The 24,082-nt window shown below is 39.1% G+C and overlaps 2 protein-coding genes and 1 pseudogene across 2 annotated transcripts in view; 2 read left to right on the top strand and 1 right to left on the bottom strand.

The window, feature by feature from the left end:
- The window catches only part of LOC141562103 (serotransferrin-like), a 29,900-nt gene extending 22,019 nt beyond the window's left edge, over positions 1 to 7,881 (top strand). Inside the window, exons 10-13 of the mRNA XM_074302112.1 lie at positions 4,028 to 4,081; positions 4,649 to 4,801; positions 5,508 to 5,655; positions 5,763 to 7,881. Of these exons, the coding sequence (XP_074158213.1) occupies positions 4,028 to 4,081; positions 4,649 to 4,801; positions 5,508 to 5,655; positions 5,763 to 5,796 (389 nt within the window). The 3' untranslated portion in view covers positions 5,797 to 7,881. The remainder of the gene's footprint in view (positions 1 to 4,027; positions 4,082 to 4,648; positions 4,802 to 5,507; positions 5,656 to 5,762) is intronic.
- A 5,986-nt stretch (positions 7,882 to 13,867) lies between these two features.
- LOC141561671 (ran-specific GTPase-activating protein pseudogene) lies at positions 13,868 to 14,581 on the bottom strand (annotated as a pseudogene).
- Positions 14,582 to 15,265: 684 nt separating this feature from the next.
- LOC141562104 (inhibitor of carbonic anhydrase-like) overlaps positions 15,266 to 24,082 on the top strand; it is an 82,535-nt gene continuing 73,718 nt past the window's right edge. The window contains 6 exon segments of the mRNA XM_074302113.1: positions 15,266 to 15,499; positions 17,531 to 17,639; positions 18,987 to 19,175; positions 20,227 to 20,371; positions 21,043 to 21,098; positions 21,894 to 22,072. Of these exon segments, the coding sequence (XP_074158214.1) occupies positions 15,281 to 15,499; positions 17,531 to 17,639; positions 18,987 to 19,175; positions 20,227 to 20,371; positions 21,043 to 21,098; positions 21,894 to 22,072 (897 nt within the window). The 5' untranslated portion in view covers positions 15,266 to 15,280.

The raw sequence follows: 24,082 nt of genomic DNA on the forward strand, positions 1-24,082 counted from the left end.
TATATAATATCTGCTCAATAACTGATGCATTTTCTTTTCACCCAAATGAGTGAAATCATGCAAATCCTTCACCAGCATTCTGCTTTATGCTTGTGGAATAAAAATCTTGTCCTCTATGTACCACCAAGCTCCCTCCCTCTGACCTCCCCTCTGAGAAGCCAAAGAATCCTCTGAAGGGGAGTATGCAGGTACCGGAGGAAGGGGAGCGATTGCCAAAGGCAAGGAAGAGGTGGGGGAGGAGATGGCGGCTTGGCGAGCTGCTGCATCCGCAGCCCGATTCTCCACTGCTTCCATTGTCTCACCAGTTTGGTGAGCTGAGCAGTGAATAATAGAAACAGAGAAGGGGAACCAGATAGAATCTAGCAGGGAAAGTATCTCTGCCTTATTCTTAGTTTCCCTCCCAGCGGATGTCAACAGGCCCCTTTCTTTGTAAAGAGAGGCATGGACATGAGCTGTTGCAAAGGCATAGCAGCTGTCAGTATAGATATTAGCTGATTTTTCTTTTGCTATGCACAAGGCTTGAGTTAAAGCCACGATTTCTGCTTTCTGGGCAGATGACCCAGAGGGGAGGAAAGAAGACCAAAGGGGAGAGAGAGAAGGATAATCCATCACTGCTGTCCCAGAAACACGTGTGTCCCTCACAACAAAACTGCTCCCGTCAGTAAAAGGGATCAGGTCAGGGTTTTTCAGCGGGACGTCAGAAAGATCAGGCTTTACTGACTGAGACTCCTCAAGGAGCTGGAAGCGGTCATGCACGGGGACCGGGTCAGAACTAGGATCTGGGAGCAAGGTGGCAGGGTTCAGGGCAGACGAGTTAGAGAAAGGGAGGCGGGGGTGGTCGAGAAGCAGGGCCTGATAGTGAGTAATGCGAGCGTTAGAGAGCCACCTGTCAGGGGCAGACCTGAGCAAAGCCTCCACAGAGTGAGGGGCTGAAACAGAAAGAGACTGGCCCAAGGAAAGCTTGTCAGCTTCCTTTACCAGGAGGGCAGTCGTTGCTATGGCCCTAAGACAGGGGGGCCACCCAGCTGCTACCGAATCCAAACGTTTAGAGAGATATGCAACAGGCCATCGCCAGGGCCCAAGAGTTTGAGTCAAAACACCCTTCACAATACATGTAGCTTCCGCCACAAAAAGATGAAAGGGCTTTGTGATATCGGGAAGAGCTAGGGCAGGGGCCTTGGTAAGGGCGGTCCTGAGACAATCAAAGGCAGCTTGCTCCTCAGAGCCCCACACAAGGGGACCCTGTCCAGCTGTGACAGAATAAAGAGGTTTTGCTATCTCAGCAAAGGAAGGAATCCATAGGCGACAATATCCAGCTGTTCCCAAAAATTCTCAAACCTGTTTCTTAGTAGTGGGGACTGGAATAGACAGGATAGCCTGGATACTTTCAGAAGACAGGGATCGTTGTCCAAACTTGAGAACATACCCCAAATAAGACACTTCAAGAAGACAGAATTGAGCCTTTTTAGCCGAGATCCTGTAACCTAAGGATTGAAGGAGTCCCAAAAGGGCACGGGATGCCCTCAAGCAAAGAGACTCATCAGGGGCTGCAAGGAGAAGGTAGTCTACATATTGGACCAGGGAGCAATAAGAATGCTCCTTGTGGAAGGGCTGGAGGTCCAGATGGAGAGCTTCTCCAAACAGTGTAGGAGAATTTTTAAAGCCCTGAGGCAGTCGAGTCCAAGTAAGCTGACCTGAGAATTCCCCTTGGGGATCTATCCATTGAAAAGCAAAGAGAGGTTGACTGACAGGCGCAAGGGGTATGGAAAAGAAAGTATCCTTTAGATCTAAAACAGTATATGCGGAATGTGTAGGAGGTAACAAGCTGAGTAAAGCATACAGATTCTGAACAGTGGGGTGAATAGTTTCAACCCTTTTGTTAACTTCCCTAAGATCCTGAACAGGGCGATAGTCCGAAGACCCAGGTTTCTCAACTGGAAGCAAAGGGGTATTCCAAGGAGACTTACAGGCTACTAAGATAGCAGCTTCTCTCAATCGGTTAATGTGAACAGAAATACCTAGGAGCGCTTCCCTAGACATAGGATACGGCTTAACAGAAATAGGAGAGGCAGTAGCCAAAAGCTGCACCACCACCGGTGCATGATGAGCAGCCAGACCTGGAGAGTTATTTTCTGCCCACACCTGAGGGAAATCAGCTTGCAGCTGAGAAAGAAGAGGGGAGTGAGCAGGACAGGGCGACGCAGCAGGGGAAGCCACTAAGATATGTTCAAATTGGAGAGCTTTAAGAAGATGTTTCGGACTAGGAGGACTTAAGGTTAGAGAAGCCTGGTCTTCAGAAAAGGAGATGCCTGAAGTTTTCGAAGCAAGTCCCTACCAAGCAATGGGTCTGGGCAGTCTGGCATAACCAGGAACGAGTGGGTTACTGTGCCACGTCCTAGATGGCTCAGTAATCCAGGGATAAGAAACAATTTTACCAGTAGCCCCTTGTATAGAGGTAGATCTCGGAGATAATGGACCCAAAGGTTTTGTTAAAGCAGAGTATGTAGCTCCAGTATCCACCAGGAGCTCAACAGGCTGACCCCCAATTTGTAAGCATACCCTAGGTTCTCGGGGGTCTAGAGAGAGAGAAAGAGAACCAGGGCCGCCTCAGCCTGTCCCTTCTAGAGCAAGGACATTCCTGGGACGATTTCGGTTTGGGCATTCTCTCTTCCAGTGCCCTGTTTTCTTACAATAGGCACACTGGTCTGAGCCCAATGACTGCCGCCCACGGGGCTGGGAAATACTCCCAGGGAAATTGTTTGCTTCTCTCATGGCTGCCACTACTGCCTTGGCACACTCTTTACCTGATGTGTCTCAAGTATTAGAGACTTTCAGAGCTATCTCGACTAGTTGAGAGATATTCATGCCCTCAAAACCTTCCTGCTTCTGTAATTTTCTGCATATGTCTGGAGCAGATTGACTAACTTCACAGATCTATAGTTCTCGGGAGCTTCTGGGTCAATTGTGCTACAAGTTCGGTAAGCTTCATACAACCTTTCTATAAATGCTCCCGGGGATTCTTCTGCACCCTGAGTAACTTCAGAAATCTTGGTCATGTCAGGCTTTCTGGCTGCAGCTTTAAGACCCTGGAGAAGGTATCTGTGATAAGCAGAGAGCCCAGCACCACCCTGCTGGGAGTTGGGGTCCCAGGAAGGTCTTTCAGAGGGAAAACTGGCTTCAATCTGAGCACGATGCTCTTCTACAGATCCTCCTCCAGGTCTCAATACAGCTTTCCTGGCCTCCCTTTTTATTTTGTCTCAATAAGTTCACAACTTAAACAATTATCAGTTTGCTTTTAAAATACCCAATACATAGAAAAATACCCCAAACTGCATATTGTCCTTAACAGAAACTTTTTCAAAAAGACAAAGAAAAACTATTATTTTTGAGGCTCTTTAAATAATCTCAGGATGACCCAATATAATCTTTCTTAAAATAGCAATTAAACAAAAGATTTTATGCAGAGCTCTCACTAGGGCAGCAGAAGAAGGGTGGGAAATAGCAAACGAATAAATTAGACTCACTAATAATCATTTAAGCATTTATAGCCCTGAGATAGTTGATAGAGCTCAGGTTAGCTCCTTCTCTTTTTTTTTCCTTTGCAATGTATGATATATATATATGTATACATATATATATCATACATAGCAAAGGTCAAATACCATATATAAATATATAACAAAGGTTCATATGCTATATCTTGTTTCTGGTATGCAACGGTTCTAATAAACCCTGAAGTGATCAAAAAGCACAAAGAAAAAGAAAATATGGGCCTGAGTCATTTGAACACTCTAAGGGTGGGATCAAAATGGAAGCAAAGTTAGCTGAATAGGAATGAATTTTCATTTTTCATGTTATTCTAAACTGTGGAGAATCAAAGATTCTCCTGAATAGAATGGAATGGATTCTCCTTAATGGAATGGAATGGAATGACATTGTAGTGGTGTAAGCACTCATGCTTAAGAAAACCTGATATTTAGTGAATGCAGATGGAAGATTCATTCCTTTGGCTTCTTTATTTTTTCAGCACCTAAGGATGGACAGAGTCATGGGAAGGACTGTGTGAATAAACCTGCTCAGGGTGAGTCTGAATTGGTAAACCCAGCGATGGAAGGGTTAGCCAGGTGGCACAGGATAGATCACTGGGTCCATCTTCCTGAGTTCAAGTCCAGCCAGACAACTTAATCGTTGTGTTACCCTGGGCATGTCACTTCACTCTGATTACCTCAGTTTCTCCATCTATAAAATAAACTGGAGAAGGAAACTCAAGCTACTCTAGTGTCCCTGCCAAGAAAACCCCAAATGGGGTCACAAAGAGTCAGATATTACTGATAAATGACTGAATACAAATAGTTAATGGGAGAGATTTCCTTAGGAAATAATAGGATTCTCTTTAACTGAAAGTCTTTTGAGAATAGTCTGGATGACTACTTGCTGAGTTTGTTGTAGTATGGATAACTTTCTGGTCATGAGAAATTAAGTAAAAGACTGAGGTTCTTCCAATGCTCTGGTTCCTATAAGTCTGAGGACATTTATATATCTGTTTTCCCCAAGGCATGAAGTAAGTTTGGTCTAGTGGCATCAAATGGCCCTTTCTGGAATGGCTCATAATGCTAACTATTGCTTTTTTGTGTCTGTTATTTTCAAGGTTATTATGCTGTGGCTGTTGTTAGGTCAGGTACTGATCTCTCATGGAATTCACTGAAACACAAGAAATCCTGCCACACAGCAGTAGGCAGAAGTGCTGGTTGGAACATTCCCATGGGTCTGATATACAACCAAACCCATTCCTGTGTATTTGGTAAGCTGGTTCTTTGAAGAAGTTATTTGTTTGATTTTCTCTAATTGTTAGAGACTTCAGGAAATTTACACTGTGAAGTCCCTCGTTACCTTGGGTGGTAGAGAGTGCTAAATATTTCTATACGTGTAGAATCAGGTTAAAACATATCAAGGACACATTTGAAGGAGAAAAGCAGTCACCAATGTACCTGGATTATGGTGTGGTATATGAATTGACTTTCTAAATAGGAGCCTTGAGTGATTTTTTAAATCACCATCTGAAAAAAGAATAAAGTAAAAAGTGTACAGTAAAGAACAAAAGAATAACCTAGATGGAAGCAAGAACAAAAAAAATGGACAGTCATAAATATGACTTCTTTGTTTTATTGAAATGGAAATATATTGAATATTGTTATTCTGCTGGGCACATGGCAATATATATTTTTACTTACCATGTTCTGTCTTTTTCTGGGTTTTTTTATGAAATTTTAACTATTTTTAAAAAAGAAAAAAATCACCATCAGGTCTGTGTGTTGGGGGGGTCACCTTCTCTCCCTGCAATGTTGCCTTATCTCTGAACCTCTGATTTATTTCAGGTTCTGGGCTTATGATCACATCTTCATTTAATTGGGGCAATTATGTAATTTAAAATAGAGGCTTTTAACATGGGAAATAAAAGGAAGCACTCATATTATTCAAGTAGAAACCACTGTCTTTTCTCTGTGTAGATAAATACTTCAGTGAATCTTGTGCTCCTGGTGCTGATGTTACTTCCAATCTCTGTGCCTTATGTATTGGCAATCGATACTCACCAATTTTGGATAAATGTGCTTCTAGTACCAGAGAAAACTACTATGGCTACAATGGGGCTTTTAGGTAAGTGTATTAAACCCAACCCTAAAATACCATCACCAATATCAGTCTCTTCTTCCTTTTATTCTCAACATCTTTCCAATACATTAACTCTTCCTTCTGCTTTACAGCTCTGGGCTATACTTAGAAGGGTATCAGCTTTAGGAAATAGTCTTTCAAAGAAACTGAAAGATGCACACAATGACATGATCAGGGATCCAAGTGTCCCTGATATCCAAAGAAGATACTCTTATCTGTAAGATTCCTCAAGATACCTTGGTTTCCCATTGCTTTCCTTCTTGTTCTCTTGGACTCAGGTCTTTTGTCACTCCCATTGATGTACTTCCTCTTCTCTTGGATTCAGGCCTTTTGTCATGGATTGTTCATTCTTACAGCTTATAAATTCTTTCCCAGGAATGCAGAGATGAAAATGTACTGGCACAGGATTAATAGTTAAATTGTAAAATCATAGATCAGAAGGGGCTCTTATTGATCATCTAGTCCCCAGCTTCTTAAACTGGGATCTTGTAATGTGGGGGTCATGAAATTATGATTGAATCATTTTATATGCCTGTTATATTCGGGGCCATGAAAAATTTCTTGGGTGAAAAAGGGCCATGAGTGGAAAAGTTTAAGAAGCCCTGAATTTTTCTAATCTACTTTTATCTTTTTATAGATGGGGAAATTGAAGTGGAGAAACCTTATGTGATTTGCTCAGGATTGTGCAGCTGGTTAGGGGCAGGTCCATGACTACTAGTGAGGTCTCCTCACTCTCACTGAGGATTTTAGACCAGGTCCATAGGATGTAGTCCAGATCAGTGGCTCTGTACATTTGGTCATTTGCCAGCATCATCAAATTTGTTGGGTGGCTGTTGGATTTTTTTCCCTAACAGTCTGATGGGCAATGTGGCCTTTTAATGCCTCTTAGTTGGAGTAAAGATAGGAAACATTAGAAGTTGAACAGCTAAAGGAAAAGGTAGCATTCTGCATTGGAAAGAATACAGATTGTGGAGTCAGAAAACCTAGGCTGTCCTCTGATACTTATTTACCTGTATAATGTTGAATACATTAAGCTTCAGTTTGTTCTCTGTAAAAATAAAGTTGGCCCAAAAGTATTCGCTAAGGCTATTCTAGATCTCAGTTTAGTGCTGTGATTACTTTGCCTCTTTTATTATCATGGAATGAATTATTGAATCTCAGAATTAGAAAGATGCTCAGTAACCATCCAATCCGATTTATGTCCCAGAAGAAATTTTTTCCCTAACATCTAAGAAATGATCTAGACTCTGGGCAGTGAGATAGATAGGTCACTTACCTGAGGTGTTCGTTCCACTTTGGGACTGATCTCAAAAGTTGCTGGTGTTCAGTCACTTCAGTCGTGTCTGCCTCTTTGTGACCCCATCTCAGATTTCCTTGGCATAGACACTGGAGCAGTTTGCCATTTGCTTCTCCAATTAATTTTACAGGTGAGGAAATTGAGGCAAACAGGGTGAAGTGAATTGCCCAAGATCTGCAATCAGTTCCTGACTCTAGGCGTAGCATTCTGTGCACTATGGTGCCACCTGGCTGCTCCAAGAAAATTCTTAGTGCTCAGTGATTCTGAAAATGCACTTTTCTCAAAGGCAGCCTGTGAAGAGAGACCCGTGATATCATTGTTGTAGGAAATTCCTTCTGCTAAGCACAGACAAGTTTATCTAATTTATAACCTTGAAAGGTTACCCAGAACACAGTGCTTAAAAGCTAACACATGTCCGAGGAGATGCTTGACATGGGGTCTTCATCATGCTGGGAAGGCTAGCCTTCTAAAAGGGGTCATGGAATCATAGATTATTAATTAATACCAGAAGAGTCTCAAAAGGTAAACCCTCTATTTTCTATATAAGGCACCGAGAGATCATGGGACTTGTCCAAGATCACATAGGCTATGAGTGACAAAACTAAAATTTGAACTGATCTTTTCTGATTTCCAACCCAACCCAACATGCTTTCGATGGCATCCTGCTATTGGGGGAAAAATTATAATGTCAGCCAAGTGTACAGCATCTTTGGCTCTTAGCAGAAGGAACCTTACAGATCACAGAGTGTATCCTCTTCAGATACAGAAGACTGAGGCCCAAGGAGGTTGTGTTATACAGGTAGTTTCAGAGGAGGGAATAAACAATATAAACCTGTAAAGTATTTTGTGTTTGTTTAATGTAATTTTGTATGATCAGCTAACACACTGAATAAATTATGATTGATCAAAATGGATTATGGTGACTAAAGCCTTGGCTTCTTTTTGTTCTAAAATTAATCGCTGATAACTTTGACTCTACTTAGTGATATATGATGCACAATAACTTGATTGTTGGCCAGTCTTTACCAGGATAAAAATAAAATATTTTGTAAAGATTTTATTTCATTATATAATATTTTATTCATATAGAGGGACTTTCTTTTAAAAAATATTTATTTTCACATGCATCATAATCTGCTCCTTTCACTGCCCCTCTCCTACTGAATAAAATAAATAAGAGTTGCATAATAAATATGTATAGTGCAGTAAAAATAAATTCCTATATTGGCCACACCCAAAAATGTATGCTCCTGTCTCTGTGCTTTTTTAAATTTATCATTTCCTCAGAAGAAGTGAGTGGCATATTTCACCTCGAGGTTTTTATCACTACATTGATCAGAATACTAAAGTCTTTCAAAGTTAAATTTCTTCATAATCCTGCCATTATATAGCTTATCTTCCTAGTTTTGCTCACTTTGCTTTGCATCAGTTCAAAAATACCTTTCTAGTTTCCTCTGAAAATGTCTATTTTATTATTTCTTATGGATGTGAATATTCCATCACCTACAGATCCTATAATTTGTTTAATCATTACCCAATAGAAGGAAAGATTTTTTTCAATTTTAATCCACCAAGAAGATAAGAGCCTCTAGAGCTACTGTGGTATTTTGGTACATATAGATCCTTTGGAAGTTTCATTTTATTCTTTATCTACTAAGAGTAGGCTCTTTGGGTCAAAGGACAAGAACATTTTAATAATTTTCTTTGAAGAATTCTAAATTTTTTTTAAATAATTTTTTCAGTTCCACTTTCTCCTAAGGCGTATAAAGATGGTCGTCTATATCAGTAAAAAGAGTACACATGTGGATGTAATCATGTTCGACTTTTGGAAGATAATGACTATGTCTCAAGAATGTCAAAAGCCAAAATGGACCATAGTGAAGAAAGGAAACCTGTCGACACTGTTCATGATCAGCAGCTACCCAAACGCCTCCCCAAAAGAACAATCTGTGTTTCTGTAATCTCCACTGAAAACAAAACATGGAACAAGAAACAGCAGAAATCTTCTTCTTACCTGAATCAATAAGGAAATAAAATTTTCTGTCAAGGAAAGTCAGGAGGGCAAAGTGGGTAGGCACTAAGGAAATTACTTTGTATGCATAGAGAGGCTATGAGAGAGACAGTGATTGAGAAGGAAACAAAGAGAGACAGAGATAGAGACAGAAACAGAGAGAGATAGTCAGAGATAGAGATGGAGACCGAAAGAGACGAGAAAGACAAAGATACAGAGACAGAGGTGGAGATAGAGACAGAGACAGAGAGACAGAAAGAATAAAGTAAACAATCCCATATTATAGACAGAAATCCCCTAATTGACAGGAGAAACAAAAGAACCATAAATTATGTACAGCAAATTCCTTGTTGAAGTTCACTAGGCTTAATTACTGAAAACAAGGTGCCCTGGGCTGCTTTCCTCCTTAAGCTCTGTCCCCTTGGATCTTTCTTCTAAGAGATTTCCGTGTGAAGAACTGGCTTACTCTTCCCATCCTCAGTCCTCTTCCCTTCCCCATCACAAGTCGAGTGCAATTAAATGTCTTCATCATGAGGTTCAGGCTTGCCCACCTCACTCTCTACTCTATCTTGCTCCAAGAAGTCTGGGAAGATCCCCTATTCAAATAGGCTGCCCCCTCAATAGTAACTTCTTTTCTGTTGCTGGTTATCCTTTGTTAAAGTCTCTAATCTCCTGTTGCCATTTCTACTTGTTGTAGTCCTTTCCTTCCCAGTTGTGTGGTTTAGTGAAAAAGAACATTTGGCTAAAGAGTCTCCTCCAGGTTTAAGCCTCAGTTTTGCCATGATCACTATGAACATGAGCAGATCACTTACAACCTTACTGAGCCCCATTTGCTTCCTCTGAAAAATGAGAATAATAAAAATTGAAATAGAGATTTAGAGATAAGATCATGTAGTCCAATGCCCTTGATTTATAAAGGAAGGCCCAGAGGCATTTAAGTGATTTATTCAAGGTCACACAGATAACAATGGCAGAGCTGAAGTTCAGCTCAGCTCTTCATATTCCAAAACTAACATACTAAAACACTGGAACAACCTGCCCCTCCTTGATGAGCTGATGAGGAAAGAACTTCTGAAAACTTAAAATCCTAACAAATCGTGCTAGTGCAGGGTATAAGGCCTAAGCAGGACATTTCCCCATAACTTGGAGACAATCAGAAGACATCACTTTCAGAAAATGAAAGTAATAATTACCATAATGCAGATGTGAGTAGCCATTGGCAGTAGTAATTCACTCTAAGATATACATTGGGAAGGAGCTGCTGAATGAAGTAAGTAAGGCTTCCCCAAAACCTTTCCTGGAGAATCTCATCTAAAATTCAACTAAATGAAAGAACAAGCATGAGGGTGGGGAAACTGATGTAGATAGTTCATTGGGGATTTCCCTGACCAATTTGAGGAGCTTCTAAGTTGAATTTTTCATAATATTTTTTAGTCATTTCAATTGTGTATGACTTCTCATTAGAATGTGAACTCCTACAGATCTTAATGCTTTATTTTTTGGAGGGGGGAGAGGTGTCTCCAATATTTAACCTAGCAGTTAATAGCTGCTTGTTAGGTGGTGCAGTATATAGAGTGCTAGGCCTGGATTCAAAAGACTCATCTTCCTCAGTTCAAATCTAACTATAGACCTTAACCAGCGGGACAAGTCACTTAACCCTGTTTGCCTCAGTTTCCTCCTCTGTAAAATGAGCTGAAGAAGGACATGGCAAACCAGCCCAGTATCCTCGCTAAGAAACTCTACATGAGGTCATGAAAAGTTGGACAGAACTGATCAACAGCAAATAAAAATTCTTGGTGATTTGCCTTAACTACGGACTCTGATGAGTCTGAGAGTAACCTACACATCTATACGTTCCTGCCCATTCCTACCCTGCTGCAGAACTGTTGATATGAGACAATCACAGTGCAAGAGAAGGGAAGAGAGGGAATAAGCATTTATATGATGGTTACTCTGTGTCAAGCGCTGTGTTAAGAGCTTTACAAATATTATTTCATTTGATCCTCACAACCTTGGGAGGATAATGCTGTAATTTTTAAAATTTTTTTTACATTTTACAGTTGAGAAGACCAAAGTAAACAGACATTAAGTTACTTGCTCAGTATCACACAGCTAGTAAGTATCTGAAGCTGGATTTGAACTTCCTGACTTCAAGCCCAGAGCTCCAACTTAGCTGTGGCACTTAGCGGCCTTTTAGTTTGTTCTCCTAGTTAGAAGAGGATAGCACAACGGAAGGGAGAGGAAAAGAGGAAGAGAAAGGAAGGAAGAAGGGAAAGGAGGTAGGGAAAGGGGAAGGGAAGGAAAAGGAAATTTTTGTTTTTGGCATTTGGGGTTGGGTGGCTTTGAATGCCACTTTATGTTTTTGGCCTTTAACTTTCTCATCTGTCAAATGAGAAGGCTGGACTGAATGATCTGAAAAGTTCCTTTCAAAGTTAGTATTATATGATTCTAAAATAAGCTGTAATCTAAGCAAGTGTAACCTTTCCTTTATAAAGTAATATTATACAATCAGATGGTTCGAATGGAGTGTAGAAAAAAAAAGGGGGGGGAAGTGGAACAACCCAACAACAACAGACTTTATCTTTGTGCTTCTAGAACCACACAGGAGAAAGAGTATCCCTACCAGCAGACTTGGTATATACTTTGTACCCATAAAGGAGCCCTGAACTTGAAGTCACACCATCCCAGTTGGAATCTTAACTCTGCTGCTTATTAACCCAATAACTCTCCAAGTCTCTCGCTACCCCCTCACCTGTAAAGTATTTCTATGATAAAAATATCCAAAATCAAAAGATGATTAAATTTCCCAGGACACTTGGGAAATATGTGTAAACATTCATTGGGGAACACTGACTCCAATTTTCAAAAAGCCTTGTGACCAAAGCGGGGCTAAGGATTGGTATAAATAGACTTGGAAAAACATTTGGTGGGAGTTGGAGGTTCTTTCCAGGACCAGGACTATATAGGGATACCCCAGAGACAAACAAGCCGCCTATGATGTCCCAAAGCAAAAAAGACATCCAAGCCACAATGAAGCTGTGGAGACTTAACTGATTATGACAGCATAGATGCAGATGCTATGGGTAAAATTTCCCACTCAGGGGACTGAGTGTTGCCTTAGACGCTTGCAAGCAGTGTGATTCTGGGAAAATATTAACCTCTCTACTGAAATTTCTCCATCTATGAAATGGGGATAGTGCTGGCACTTCATCATAAGTAAGGATCAAATGAATTGACAATACATATAAAGTGCTTTGTAAACTTTAAAACTCTATATAAAGTCTACCTATTGTATATTGTCTCCATTGTCTAGTACTTGCCTTTATCTACTTAGAAATTTGGGAATATCTGACCTTAAGAAAGGTCTACATATTCAGTGGTTCATCTGACTCCAAGTTCAATATTCAGTGCATTGTCCCACGGAACTTTCTGTGGTAGTGATGCACAGTGAATAGAGTGCTGGGCCTGGAATCAAAAACCTCATCTTCCTAAGTTCAAATCTGACCTCAGATATTTACAAGTTGTAAGAATTAGCAAGTCACTTCACCCTTATTGTCTCAATTTCTTCATCTGTAAAATGAACTGGAGAAGAACAGGACATTTACTCTAATATTTCTGCCAAGAAAACTTTAAATGAGGTCATAAAGAGCAGGGCATGACTGAACAACAACAATTGCAAATACAAATTGATTGTGAGCTCTCTTGAGGCAAGAATGAGGTGGGGAGAATAGAAGCAAACACTTGTGTTGAATTTCACTGCCACACTATCCTTTCAAAGGGATACCTCAAGCTTGAATTTGAAGACCTTCTTGACCAATGTTAATCATGAAAAAGACTATAATAGTTAGTGAATAGTGAGTAAATCCATTTATCCAAGTAAATACTAAGCAGAAATAATAGAAGCTACATGGATTAAAATATGCCAATTAACAATTAAAGTTAACAATTTCTCCTACTGGGAAGAAGTTATCTCCATTCATACAAAAGACTCTGATCTCACCCAAAGGAAAATTCTTTAAACTTTTTAGTGTAAACCAAACTGGAAATTGAGGATATACTGAAGCCCTGCTTTTCACCTACATGGCTTCTTTCCAGGCTTTATTCGCTTTACCTCTGAATTTCTCCTCATAGAGTTTGTCAGTACATGTATTTTCTATGGAATTAGGAAGCACATTTCTCTTCTCTCAAGCTCTTACACCAACGTTCCCTGGCACAGGCATGTACCATTATCATCATTCTGCCAAGAAGGAGACTTGTATACTACTGTTCTACACTTGAAGCCAAAGTTACATCTATACTCCATCTTCACCTCAGTGAATTTTCACAAGCATTCCCTCTAGCTGGAATATATTTCCACCTCTCAGAATCCTTGTCTAATTCAAGGTTTAATTTGGGTACCACCTTCTTGATGAAAGCTCCCTTTCCTTTCTCTCCATCCCTACTTGTTAATGCTTTCTTCATCCTTACTTTTTCTTATGCTAGTCTGACTTACAATGAATGTTTAATCCCACTATTAGAATCTAAGCTCCAAAGGAGTGCAGGGACTGTTTCATTTGTGCCATTTCACATAGATTATTATCTATCTGTTATCTATTTATGTTAAATAAATTCCTATTTAATTGAATACTTGATGAATGCCCTTTTTCTAGCTTTCCAAAGTTTTATTTACTCTTTTGGATATATTATTACTAAGTGTTTCCACATGGAAAATAAAGTTATGGGAATGGGTTTGCTGAAGACACCTTCAGCAGAGTAAAAACTTAGAAAACAACCTGGAGGCTGGAATTCAGTTTTTAAAATAATGTCCCTTGTTAATAAAAAAGAAAGAAAGAAAAAAAATTAAATTAAAAGAAAGAAAGTGAGGCCTACAAGTTTAATACATTATGGTGCTAGGTTTCCTCCTTGGGCACCTCCAGCTTTTGTCTAAATTGTTTCTTTTCCTTCTCCTCTTTCACCTTATTCATGGACAGTTCTGAGAACTTCCTCGCCCCATTTTTGATGCTACTATGCCTGCTCTTGTTACCTATTCTTCCTTCTGTATATTCCTTATTTTCATATTTTGACTTAAGCTTCAGGGCATTTGCTGCATTTAGGAACTGGATCACATTTAGGCTTGGGATTTTAATCAACAAAGTCAACATGTGTGTTTCAGACCCAGGCCCTTTGAGCACTGCCTGCATTGGCCTTCAGCTCCAGCAATGGTGTCAAATGGTGATTTGCACAGATATTCAAAATTTTGTCCCTTCTCAGGAGGAGGCAAATCATCCCCTTCTCCTTGTGTTTCAGTAGATTTGTGTTACCTGCTCCTAGCTCTTTCCATTTGGAAAGATCATTCTCAGATGCAAATCAGAACTACGTGGCCCAAATCATAAAAAGCTCTTCATCTTCTTCAAGAGTCTTGATCTCCTGCTCAGGAAGAGGCACTATGGGCTCAAACTGTGGATCATAGTTTGAGTCATCCACATTCTCTGGATTAGGGTTCATCTCAATCAGTCATGTCTTCAGAGGCTAACCTTCCACAGGAGCTGGACCTCAATGAAGAAACAGCAGAGAAAAAGCCTGGATCCTAATTTAATAACATTCCTTTCCATTTTAGGAGGGAGTGAAGTAAGGACTAAAGTCCGGGAACCATGGATCTTGAAAGATTAACTTAACACATTGAAAAAGCTGATTTGAGCCTTTCTGTAAGTAAGAATTTTTTTTTAAACAATCAAGATTAAGTGAATTGTCTAGTGTTAGTAAATGTCAGGAGCTGGATTTGAACTCAGGCCCTCCTAACTTCAGGATCTGTTCATTGTTCCACCTAATTTCCCCTAAGTTAAAGGTTCTTAACTTGGGGTTTGCAGATACTTTTTTTTAACTGTATTTAATATAGTTGGTTTCCTTTGAAATCCTCTATATTTTATTTTATGCTTCCTATTGAAAGATTTCATGGAAAAAAATAACAGCAACACTAACAAAACAACTCCCTTCCATTATCCCGCCTTCAAAAAAAGAACCACTGATGAGGAGGAAAATAATGGGGAGAGAGGAGGGAGTAAAAACTTTTTCCTATCCCTTGAGTCCTTCCCTAGCTTTGGAAGTAAAGGTGAGGCATCTCAGAAATTAAATTTTGTGGCTTGGATGAGCTGATAATTAATCCAGGTCCAGTTACTAGCTTTGTTCAACTATTTGGTGGGCACAGTCTCCTCTCTTTCAAGCAAGCACTGGAGATCTTGTTCTCTGAGCTCCTTTCTGGAAGATGCAGGACCTGGGATAGAGGACACCTTCTCTGTTCCTGGTTGAGAGAAGTTAGTGTGGCCATGAACTCATTCCCCTCTGGCTTTTCTCCTTTAGGGCTGTGCCTGGCTTCTACAGATCGACAAGTAAGATGGTGTGCCATATCACAAAATGAGCTGAAGAAATGTCATGAATTTAAGGAAGCCTTAAAGACCACCAACAGTCCCAGTCTGGCCTGCATCATGAAAACCTCCCACATGGATTGTGTCAAGGCCATCTCAGGAGGTCACAAGCCCTTGTTAGTGGTGGAGGGTGTGTGACTGTCTGCCTGAAAGAGAATGGAAGAATGCTGTCTCTGCTCTCCACCAATACTCTTACTTTGTTTCCTTTCCATGAGGGTCTCTAAGAAATTCTTGTTATTGTTCAGTTGTTTCAGTCTTGTCTGGTTCTTTATGACCCCATTGCGGTTTCCTTGGCAGAGATCCTGGAGTGATTTGCCATTTCCTTCTCCAGATGAATGTACACATGAGGAAACTGAGGCTACAGAGTTAACTGACTTGCTTGGGAGCTGAGGGCGGATTTGAACTTGGGAAGATGATTCTTCCTAATTCTAGGCTTAACACTCTGTGCACTGTAGTGCCACCTAGCTACTGCAAAGAAGCTCTTAGTTCTCAGTAATTCTGGAAAAAGGGCTTTCCTCAAAAAGGGGCTTGGGGGAGGGTTAGGGGGGAGACAGAATTATGCTGACAAAGCAGCTGCTTGGAACATAGAGGGAAAGGGCAGTGAGATGGCACAGTGAATACATAGAGTGCTGGCCCTGAAATCAAGAGGAGCTGATTTCAAATCTGGCTTCTGTCACTCAATACTTCCTAACTATGTGACCCCTGGGCAAATCACTTAACCCCAATTGCCTCAGCAAAAAAAAGAAAAAAAAAATCCAGAAATGATTTAATGTAATGGCAACTCAGTTATTTAAAAAAAAAATTTTTGCCAGCTCTGTTGCTACCTTGTAATGGCATGGAATGAAGCCTGACTTCTTTAAGGCTATCTGCAAATAGCCAGCAAAGGGCAAGCTTTGGCAAGGCCTGACAAATTGGAGAGACATCAGCTAAGGGAGGGTCTAGTGATTGGGCACCTGCCAGATGAGGTATTCCAGATCAGTGCAGCCATGCTCCTTATCTGGAACTCAGCTGCCAGGTGAACTATTATTTATTTTTGGCCACAATAATTCCTCTAGACTACCTTGTAGGGATGGAGGAGAATTTAGGTGAAGAAAGCATTCAAGTACAAATGGTAAAAGATGATGGAATCATAGATTTGGATCTGAAAGGGACCTTTGATGCCACTCAGTTTAGCTCTCCTTCCCTTCCCCCCTCCCCCTTTCTTTTGCAGATAAGGAAACCCTAGAGAGATTAAGCAAGATTGTCTGAGGTTGTCCAGGTAATTTAAAGCAAGTTAGGATTTGAACCTGGACCCTTTGGGTTTGGAGGGTACGATAGGTAAATAATTAATAATTCAATGGATGTACAAATGAAAAGAAGGATGTCTGCCCCACTCCTACGTACTTAGCATTATCAATTCTCAAAGGCTTATAAATTTAGGGCAAGAAGGAACCTTAAAGGTTACTTAATCCAGTCCCCTCATGTTATAGGTGAGGAAACAGGCTCAGAGAGGTCCCTACAGTAAATAGAAGTGCCAGGATTTGAATTCAAATTTTGGCTTTCGATTCCATATCCAACTATCTTTGTAGATTTCTTAAGAGCAGAGACCAAAAAAATTAATATTTCCTTAGCCATTTTTTTTATCAGGAAGGGCTTCATAAATGCTGTTTGAATGGAAGGCAGGGAAATTACAGGCAGGAAAGGTTAATGAGGGGGATTTTTTCCCCACTTTATGAGAGAGAGAACTTTTGGCATATTTAGCTTCTATTATGTTCCAAGGAAAACAGGAAGGACCTATGGATTTGTGAAATCCCTACTGTGCTAAATACTTTTTATAAAGACTTCACCAGATCCTCTTAACCACCCTGAGAATAGGTGCTGTTAGTATCTCTATTTTACAGTTGAGTAAACTGAGGCTGCAGAGATAAATGATTTGTTCAGGGTCATACTGCTAGTAAGTGTCTAAAGCTAGATTTAAAATCAGGTCTTTGTGACTCAAGACCCAGGATTCACTGAATCCTCTCAGTTATCTTAAGGCAGGGTAAAAGACAATGTAGTTCTGTTAAGGTTTTTCTAGTCCTCAGACTTCCAAACCTACCCATTACATGCGTTCCTACTGTTCCTTACTGAGAGCTAAGGGGCTTCAGTGCTGTTTTCACTCATCTCTTTCAGGATGATGAGGCTGATGCTGTGACTATCGATGGTGGTTTTATCTATGAAGCAAATCTGTTACCCTACAATCTGAAACCCATTGTTGCTGAAGACTATGGTACCGAAGCAAGTGAGTTCTTGATTTGCATATATTGACTCCCAAGTCAGAACAGGAGTTTTGGACAACCCTTGAGTTGCTGAAGAATCAAACTCTGATGATCCAGAAAGTGAAGTTAGTGTTGTTCTCAAAATGAGAATGAGAGAATATGGTTACTGCTGTGGAATAAAACTTACAGAAATTCTCTAGTTACAGAAAATGGCCTTATAAAAATAGTTCCTCCTTCTCCCTTTCTGCCCCCTCAACTTATTTTCTCTATGTGGTTCTGGCACTGGAGAATTCAAATCCATGTTGTAAGGAGCAGAGAGGGGGAAAAAAAAGGGACATCATTCAGGTCACCAGAACAATAGGAGGATTTTAACTGGGAAGTTGCCTGAGAAGAGACTGCAGAGTTGGGAAATGTAAACTAGGGACTTTTTTTTAGCTACTCATTTGCCTGAATAGGACCACTGGAAAAATTCTCAAAATTTAATGATTTGATGTATGGTATTGCCTGTCGTCGGGGGGAGGGAATAGAGGGAGGGGGGGTAATTTGGAAAAATGAATACAAGGGATAATATTATAAAATATATATATATATATATATATATATAAAATAAAAAAAAATAAAAAAAAAATTTAATGATTTGAAAAGGGAGCTTGATTATTTTCTCCTATCAAAGAAGAGTTTTCCTGACGAAGAAGAGTTTTCTTTTTTAAAAATTTCATTCTTAATTCAGGGAATAAAATATGCATTTCCATAACACAGTATAGGAAAAAAGATGATTGTATTTGAAACTGCAAATTTATTTATGCATAACTTGCTATTCCTTTTTAAATATACAACAAAGCCATCATGTAGATTTCTTTTTTTTCTTCCCTCCTGTACTGCTTCCCAAGATAGCCACCATTACACACAAATAAGTCTGTATGTATATATATATATATATATATATATAATTCTACACTTATTTCTAATTATCAGATTTTTTTATGAAGGTAGTATCTTCATATGTCCTTTATAGTTAATTTGGGTATTTATAATAGTCAAAATAACTTATTTTCTTGAAGTTGTTCTTTAAACAATATTGCTATTACTTTATACAATGTTCTCTTTGTTCTGTTCATTTTGCTCTTCAGTACTTTGTGTTTTATATATATGTAAGTATACATAGTGTGTATATATGTATGTATACAAAAATGTGGGTGTGGGTATATGTTTTATAGGCATTTTTAAATTCTTCCTTTACCTGATCAGTCCAAGTCCAGGATCAGATATTTTTTGGGATTTCCCCACCCCTCAAGAGATCATCAGGGAATGCCATCTTCTTGTCTTTGACTCCTAGCTGAGAATCTTCCTGTTTATTTTATGTTGTATAGACCCTCTGTCTCAGTACTTTGCTGTGGCTGTTGTGAAGAAGGGAACTGATTTCCAATTCAAGGACCTCAAAGGCAAGAAGTCCTGTCACACTGGCCTGGGCAGGTCAGCTGGGTGGATCATCCCTGTGGGGACACTTTATGCTCTTGGCCTGTTGCAGTGGGAAGGACCACCAGAACCCATCGAGGATGGTAAGCTGGCAAGTACAGTGAGGATTCTGAATGTAGTGGTGATTAGCTGTATTATTATTATTATATTAAGTCACAACCCCAGTTTCCTACAACAAAAAAAGAAAATTGTGCTCTCTAAAAAGAATATCATCTGAACCTATGATTTTCATTTATTACCAATTTCTTGCCTGAAGTCTGTACCCTTAAATACCCAGACTAGGATAGCAATGTGCTGCCTCTTGTATGCAAAGCACCCTACCATTTGAATGTTCTCCAGAAGCTTCTTCTAATTCAAGAGTCTTATCCTTTTTTGGTGTAATGAAACTCCTCAGCAGTCTGGTAAAACCTAAAAAATAAAATATATAGGATCACAAAGGATCACAAGTTAAAAACACACACACACACACACACACACACGTGTGTGTGTGTGTGTGTGTGTGTGTATATATATATATATATATATATATATATATATATATATATATATATATATATATACATATATATGTATTTAAAAAGCCAATTCACAGACACTCATTGAAAAAGTAGTTCCTAGAATTAACTTATTTTTTTCTAGGCTTTGAGACTTTTCCAGGAATTAGAGGGTAGATGTGTATTTATCGTAGGGTATTGGCTCAGAATTGACACCTGAAGAATGGGCCCAGGATTGTATGTTAGGAATGAAAATGGGAAATTAGTGGGGTAGCTAGGTGTTTCAGTGACTTAACTAACTTGTTTGCCTCAGTTTCCTCATCTGTAGAATAAGCTGGAGAAGGAAACGGCAAACTATTCTAGTAGCTTTGCTAAGAAAACCCAAAAAGGGGTCACAAAGAGTAAGATATAACTGAAATTGAATTTAGAAGTAGAGTGTTGACATTGTGAACTCATTCATCCAAAATGAAAAGCAATCACTTCATATCTCTATGTTCCTGCAGATTGCTATTGATATGTCTTCTGGAAAGAAGGCAAGCCTAGAAAGTTTATATCTGGAGACGGACATTGTTTCTGTGTGTCCTCCCACATACCCTTTACACTGCTCACGTGTGCTGTTTCTTTCTCTCTCTCTCTCTAGCTGTGGCCAGGTTCTTCTCAGGCAGCTGCGTTCCCTGTGCATTGCAAAGGAATCCTAAATTGTGTTCTTTGTGTGCCGGAAAAGGCAGTGATAAGTGTGCCTGCTCGGACAGAGAACCTTATTTTGGCTACTCAGGAGCATTCCAGTAAGTTGAACCCTCCCCATAACTCCGGTGAAATGTCAAGCATCTATAAGTCTATGAACAATCCCCCAATCTCTATGGTTTTCTTGGGTCCTAGAAATAGTCACATCTTAACTTCAACCATCCTGACCCTGGTCTTCCAGTAATGGGACAGGACAGCAGGGAGCCTGTTCTTTGTCCCCTTCCTTCCATAGCCACTTCTACTTTTGTTCAAATGAGGTTACTATAGTATTATAGTATAATAGTATTATATAGTATATAGTACTATATATACTTTGCAGAACATATAGCATTATATGCAGAGGCACTGTTATTAGTATTAATATTATCAGTGACAGTTCTTTCAGTTTCTTGCACCTAGTCTGAGCCTAAACCGAAGAAAGACAAAGGGCCTGGCTAAGAAAGCTCTTTAGTATCTAGCAATCTAGCCAAGGGTCCCTGATTATTAGAGAAGGGATGAATTGGATCATTCAAGTTAGAGAAGTTGGTGGAGACTGAGATGGGCACTTAGGTCTGAATCTTAGCTCTAGGACTTCCTACCTTTGTTGCCTTACAAGCCCTTGGTGAAGTAGATACTCTCTGCATATGCTTCTGTCTGTGATGGCTATTGGAAAGCATGGGATAAGCTATTGATGCTGGACTGTGCCCATTCTTGTGATTCTCCTTTTCCCTAGATGTCTGAAGGATGGTGTTGGAGAAGTGAGTTTTGTCAAGCACACAACTGTGTTAGGTAAGTACTAGGGTAGAGAGGCCCAATTCCCCACTATCTCAAGCATTGGACACCTCCGTCTATTTTTTCTGTCTCCTGCCCTCGTGTTTCTTACAATGCTCTTCTGAAGAAAATTTTAAAAGTTAGTTCACAGTGGTGTTATACCATTTACCATCTGCTGGAGTTCCCTGCACAAAGCAATTTATTAATCTTTTCATCGACTTCCCCTCCCACCACCTAATACTCATAGATTGAAGTTACCCACCTTGGTGCCTTGTTAAATTGTAATGTCCCTCAGAGTGAGGACCTTACATGGTAGACAAAAATATAGGACACAAAAGGTGGAATCATTAAGGATCAACAGCCACGAGAGGTGGAAAGGTAGAGATGGATGGAGAAGAATAATGTTAAGATATTCTTTTTAAAAAAGTAAAATATTAATGGATAATTAATTACATTAAGGTACATAATACATTGGCTTCAGGGGGTAGTATTTAAAATTTGCTCTCAGTGGTTCAGTAGATAAAGTGCTGAGTCTAGAGTCAAGAAGATTCATATTCCTGAATTCAAGACAGAGTATTGCCAAGATTCTAGAAGCACAAAAAGTAGTCAGCTTAGCATCATTTTGGCCTAGAATTCTGATTCCACTATAGATTTTAGTCAGAGATTTTTTTTAATCTTTTAGTTTTATTCAAAATATATATCTCATTTAATGCCTGTCGAAGTGTTTTACACACAATAGAAGCTTAATAAATGCTTATTCTCTTTAAGAATGGTCTTTCTAGTCTTATTTGGAATTTTTGCTTTTTCTTGCAGACAACCTTCTCACCGAGGCTGACAAGGAAAATTATGAGCTACTGTGCCCTGATAACACAAGAAGGCCTCTCGATCAGTACAAGGATTGTCACCTGGCCAGGATTGCTGCTCATGCTGTTGTGGCCCGAAGTGTGAATGGCAAGGAGGATCTGATCTGGGAACTTCTCTCCACTGCACAGGTATTGGCCATCCCCATTTTTCTCCTTTTTTAAAATTCAATTTTATTTTCACTTCTAAGTTCTGTCCCTCTGCCCATTCACTCCTCCACTTATTGAGAAGGCAAGAAATACGAAACTCATTACAAATATGAAGTCATATCAAAATAAAAAAAACAAGTTAGACTTGTTCTGGGATTGGGGTGGAACAGAAAAAAGAAAGGAAGAAGAAAAAATATGCTTCAATCTGTATCTGAATATCAGCTTTCTCTCAGAAGTTGGATGACATTTTTTGATTGCATTGCACTGCACTGATTATATTTACTACGTCTTTCACAGTTGATCATCTTTATTCATGTTGCTGTTACTGTGCAGATAGTTCTCTTGCTTCTACTCTCTTCTTTGCATCAGTTCCCATGAATCATCCCAGGGTTTTCTGAAACCATCCTCTTCATTATTTCTTATGGCACAATAATATTCCATCACATTCATAAACTATAACTTTTCTAGTCATTCCTCGATTGATGGTCATCTCCTCAGTTTCCAACTCTGCCACAACAAAGAGAGGTGCCATAAATATTTGTGTACACGTGGATGGACCTTTTTTCTTTGAGCTCTTTAGGATATAGACTTACTAGTGGTGTTGCAGAGTGAAAGGATATGTAGATGATTTGGCCATAAAGGATGATAGCATAAACAAATTAGGAGAGCAAGTGAAAATTTACCTGCTAGATCTCCATAAAATGAGGAATTTCTGATCAAAGAAGAATTAGATAATAGTATCAAAGGAAAAATGGACAACTTTAATTTAAAAAATTAATTTAATTTTGAATTTAAATTTTTAAAATTTTTATTTAAAAATTACAATTAAATCTCTACATTAAATTAAAATGTTTTTGCACAAACAAAACCAACAAAAACAAGATTAAAAGGGAAGTACAAAACTGGGAAAAAATCTTTACAGCCGACGTTTCTGATAAAGATCTCATTTCCAAAATATATTTAAAAATGTGACAAATTTATAGGAATACAAGTCATAACCAAATGATAGTTAAAGAATATGACATAATTTTCAGATGACAAAATTAAAGCTATCTATAGTCATATGAAAAAATGCTCTGACTATTGGTTAGAGAAATGTAAATTAAAAGAACTCTGAGATATCACCTCACTTGTTGGCTACTTTGACAGGAAAAGATAATGATAAATATTGGAAGGAATGTGAGAAAACTGGGACACTAATCATTGCTGGTGGAGTTGAGAAATGATCCAACCATTCTGGAGAGAAATTTGGAACTATGTTCAAAGTCTATAAAACTGTGCATACCTTTTGACCCAGCAGTGCCATTCCTGGGTCTGTATCCCAAGCAAATTTTCAAGGAGGGAAAAGGACCCACATGTGTAAAAGTGTATGTAGCAACTCTTTTTTTGAGGTAGCAAAGCATTGGAAAAGGATAGATGCCCATCAATTGGAGAATAGCTAAACAAGTTGAGGTATATGAAGATAATGGTATATTATTGTTCTATAAAATATGATGAACAAGCTAATTTTAGAAAGGCCTGGAAAGATTTACATGAACTGGTGCTGAACAAAATAAGCAGGAACAGGAATACATTATACACAATAACTACAAGAACAAGGGATGATCCGCTATGAAAAACTTGATTTTTCTCAGTGGTTCACAGATCCAATGCCATTTCAATAAACTTTGTACAGAAAATGTCATCTGTATCTAGAAAAAGAACCAAGGAGACTGAATGTAAATCAACACATGCTATGTTCATTTTTTTTCTGGGTTTTTTTTTTTCAATCTCTCCCATGGTTTTTTTTGTTTGCTCTGATTTTTCTCTCCTAATATGATTCATAAAGTAATGTATATTAAAAATGAATAAATTTACTGGGAAAAAAGATATCCTTTCTTGCAAAAACAAAACAAAACTAAACAAAACAAAAAAAAGGCATGCAGCATTTATTGTGCACAGTTCTGGACTGTTCCAGATTGCTTTTTAGTATGATTAGGGTAGTTTGCAGGT

This window comes from Sminthopsis crassicaudata, chromosome 3, assembly GCF_048593235.1.
Source record: "Sminthopsis crassicaudata isolate SCR6 chromosome 3, ASM4859323v1, whole genome shotgun sequence".
Lineage (NCBI taxonomy): Eukaryota > Metazoa > Chordata > Mammalia > Dasyuromorphia > Dasyuridae > Sminthopsis > Sminthopsis crassicaudata.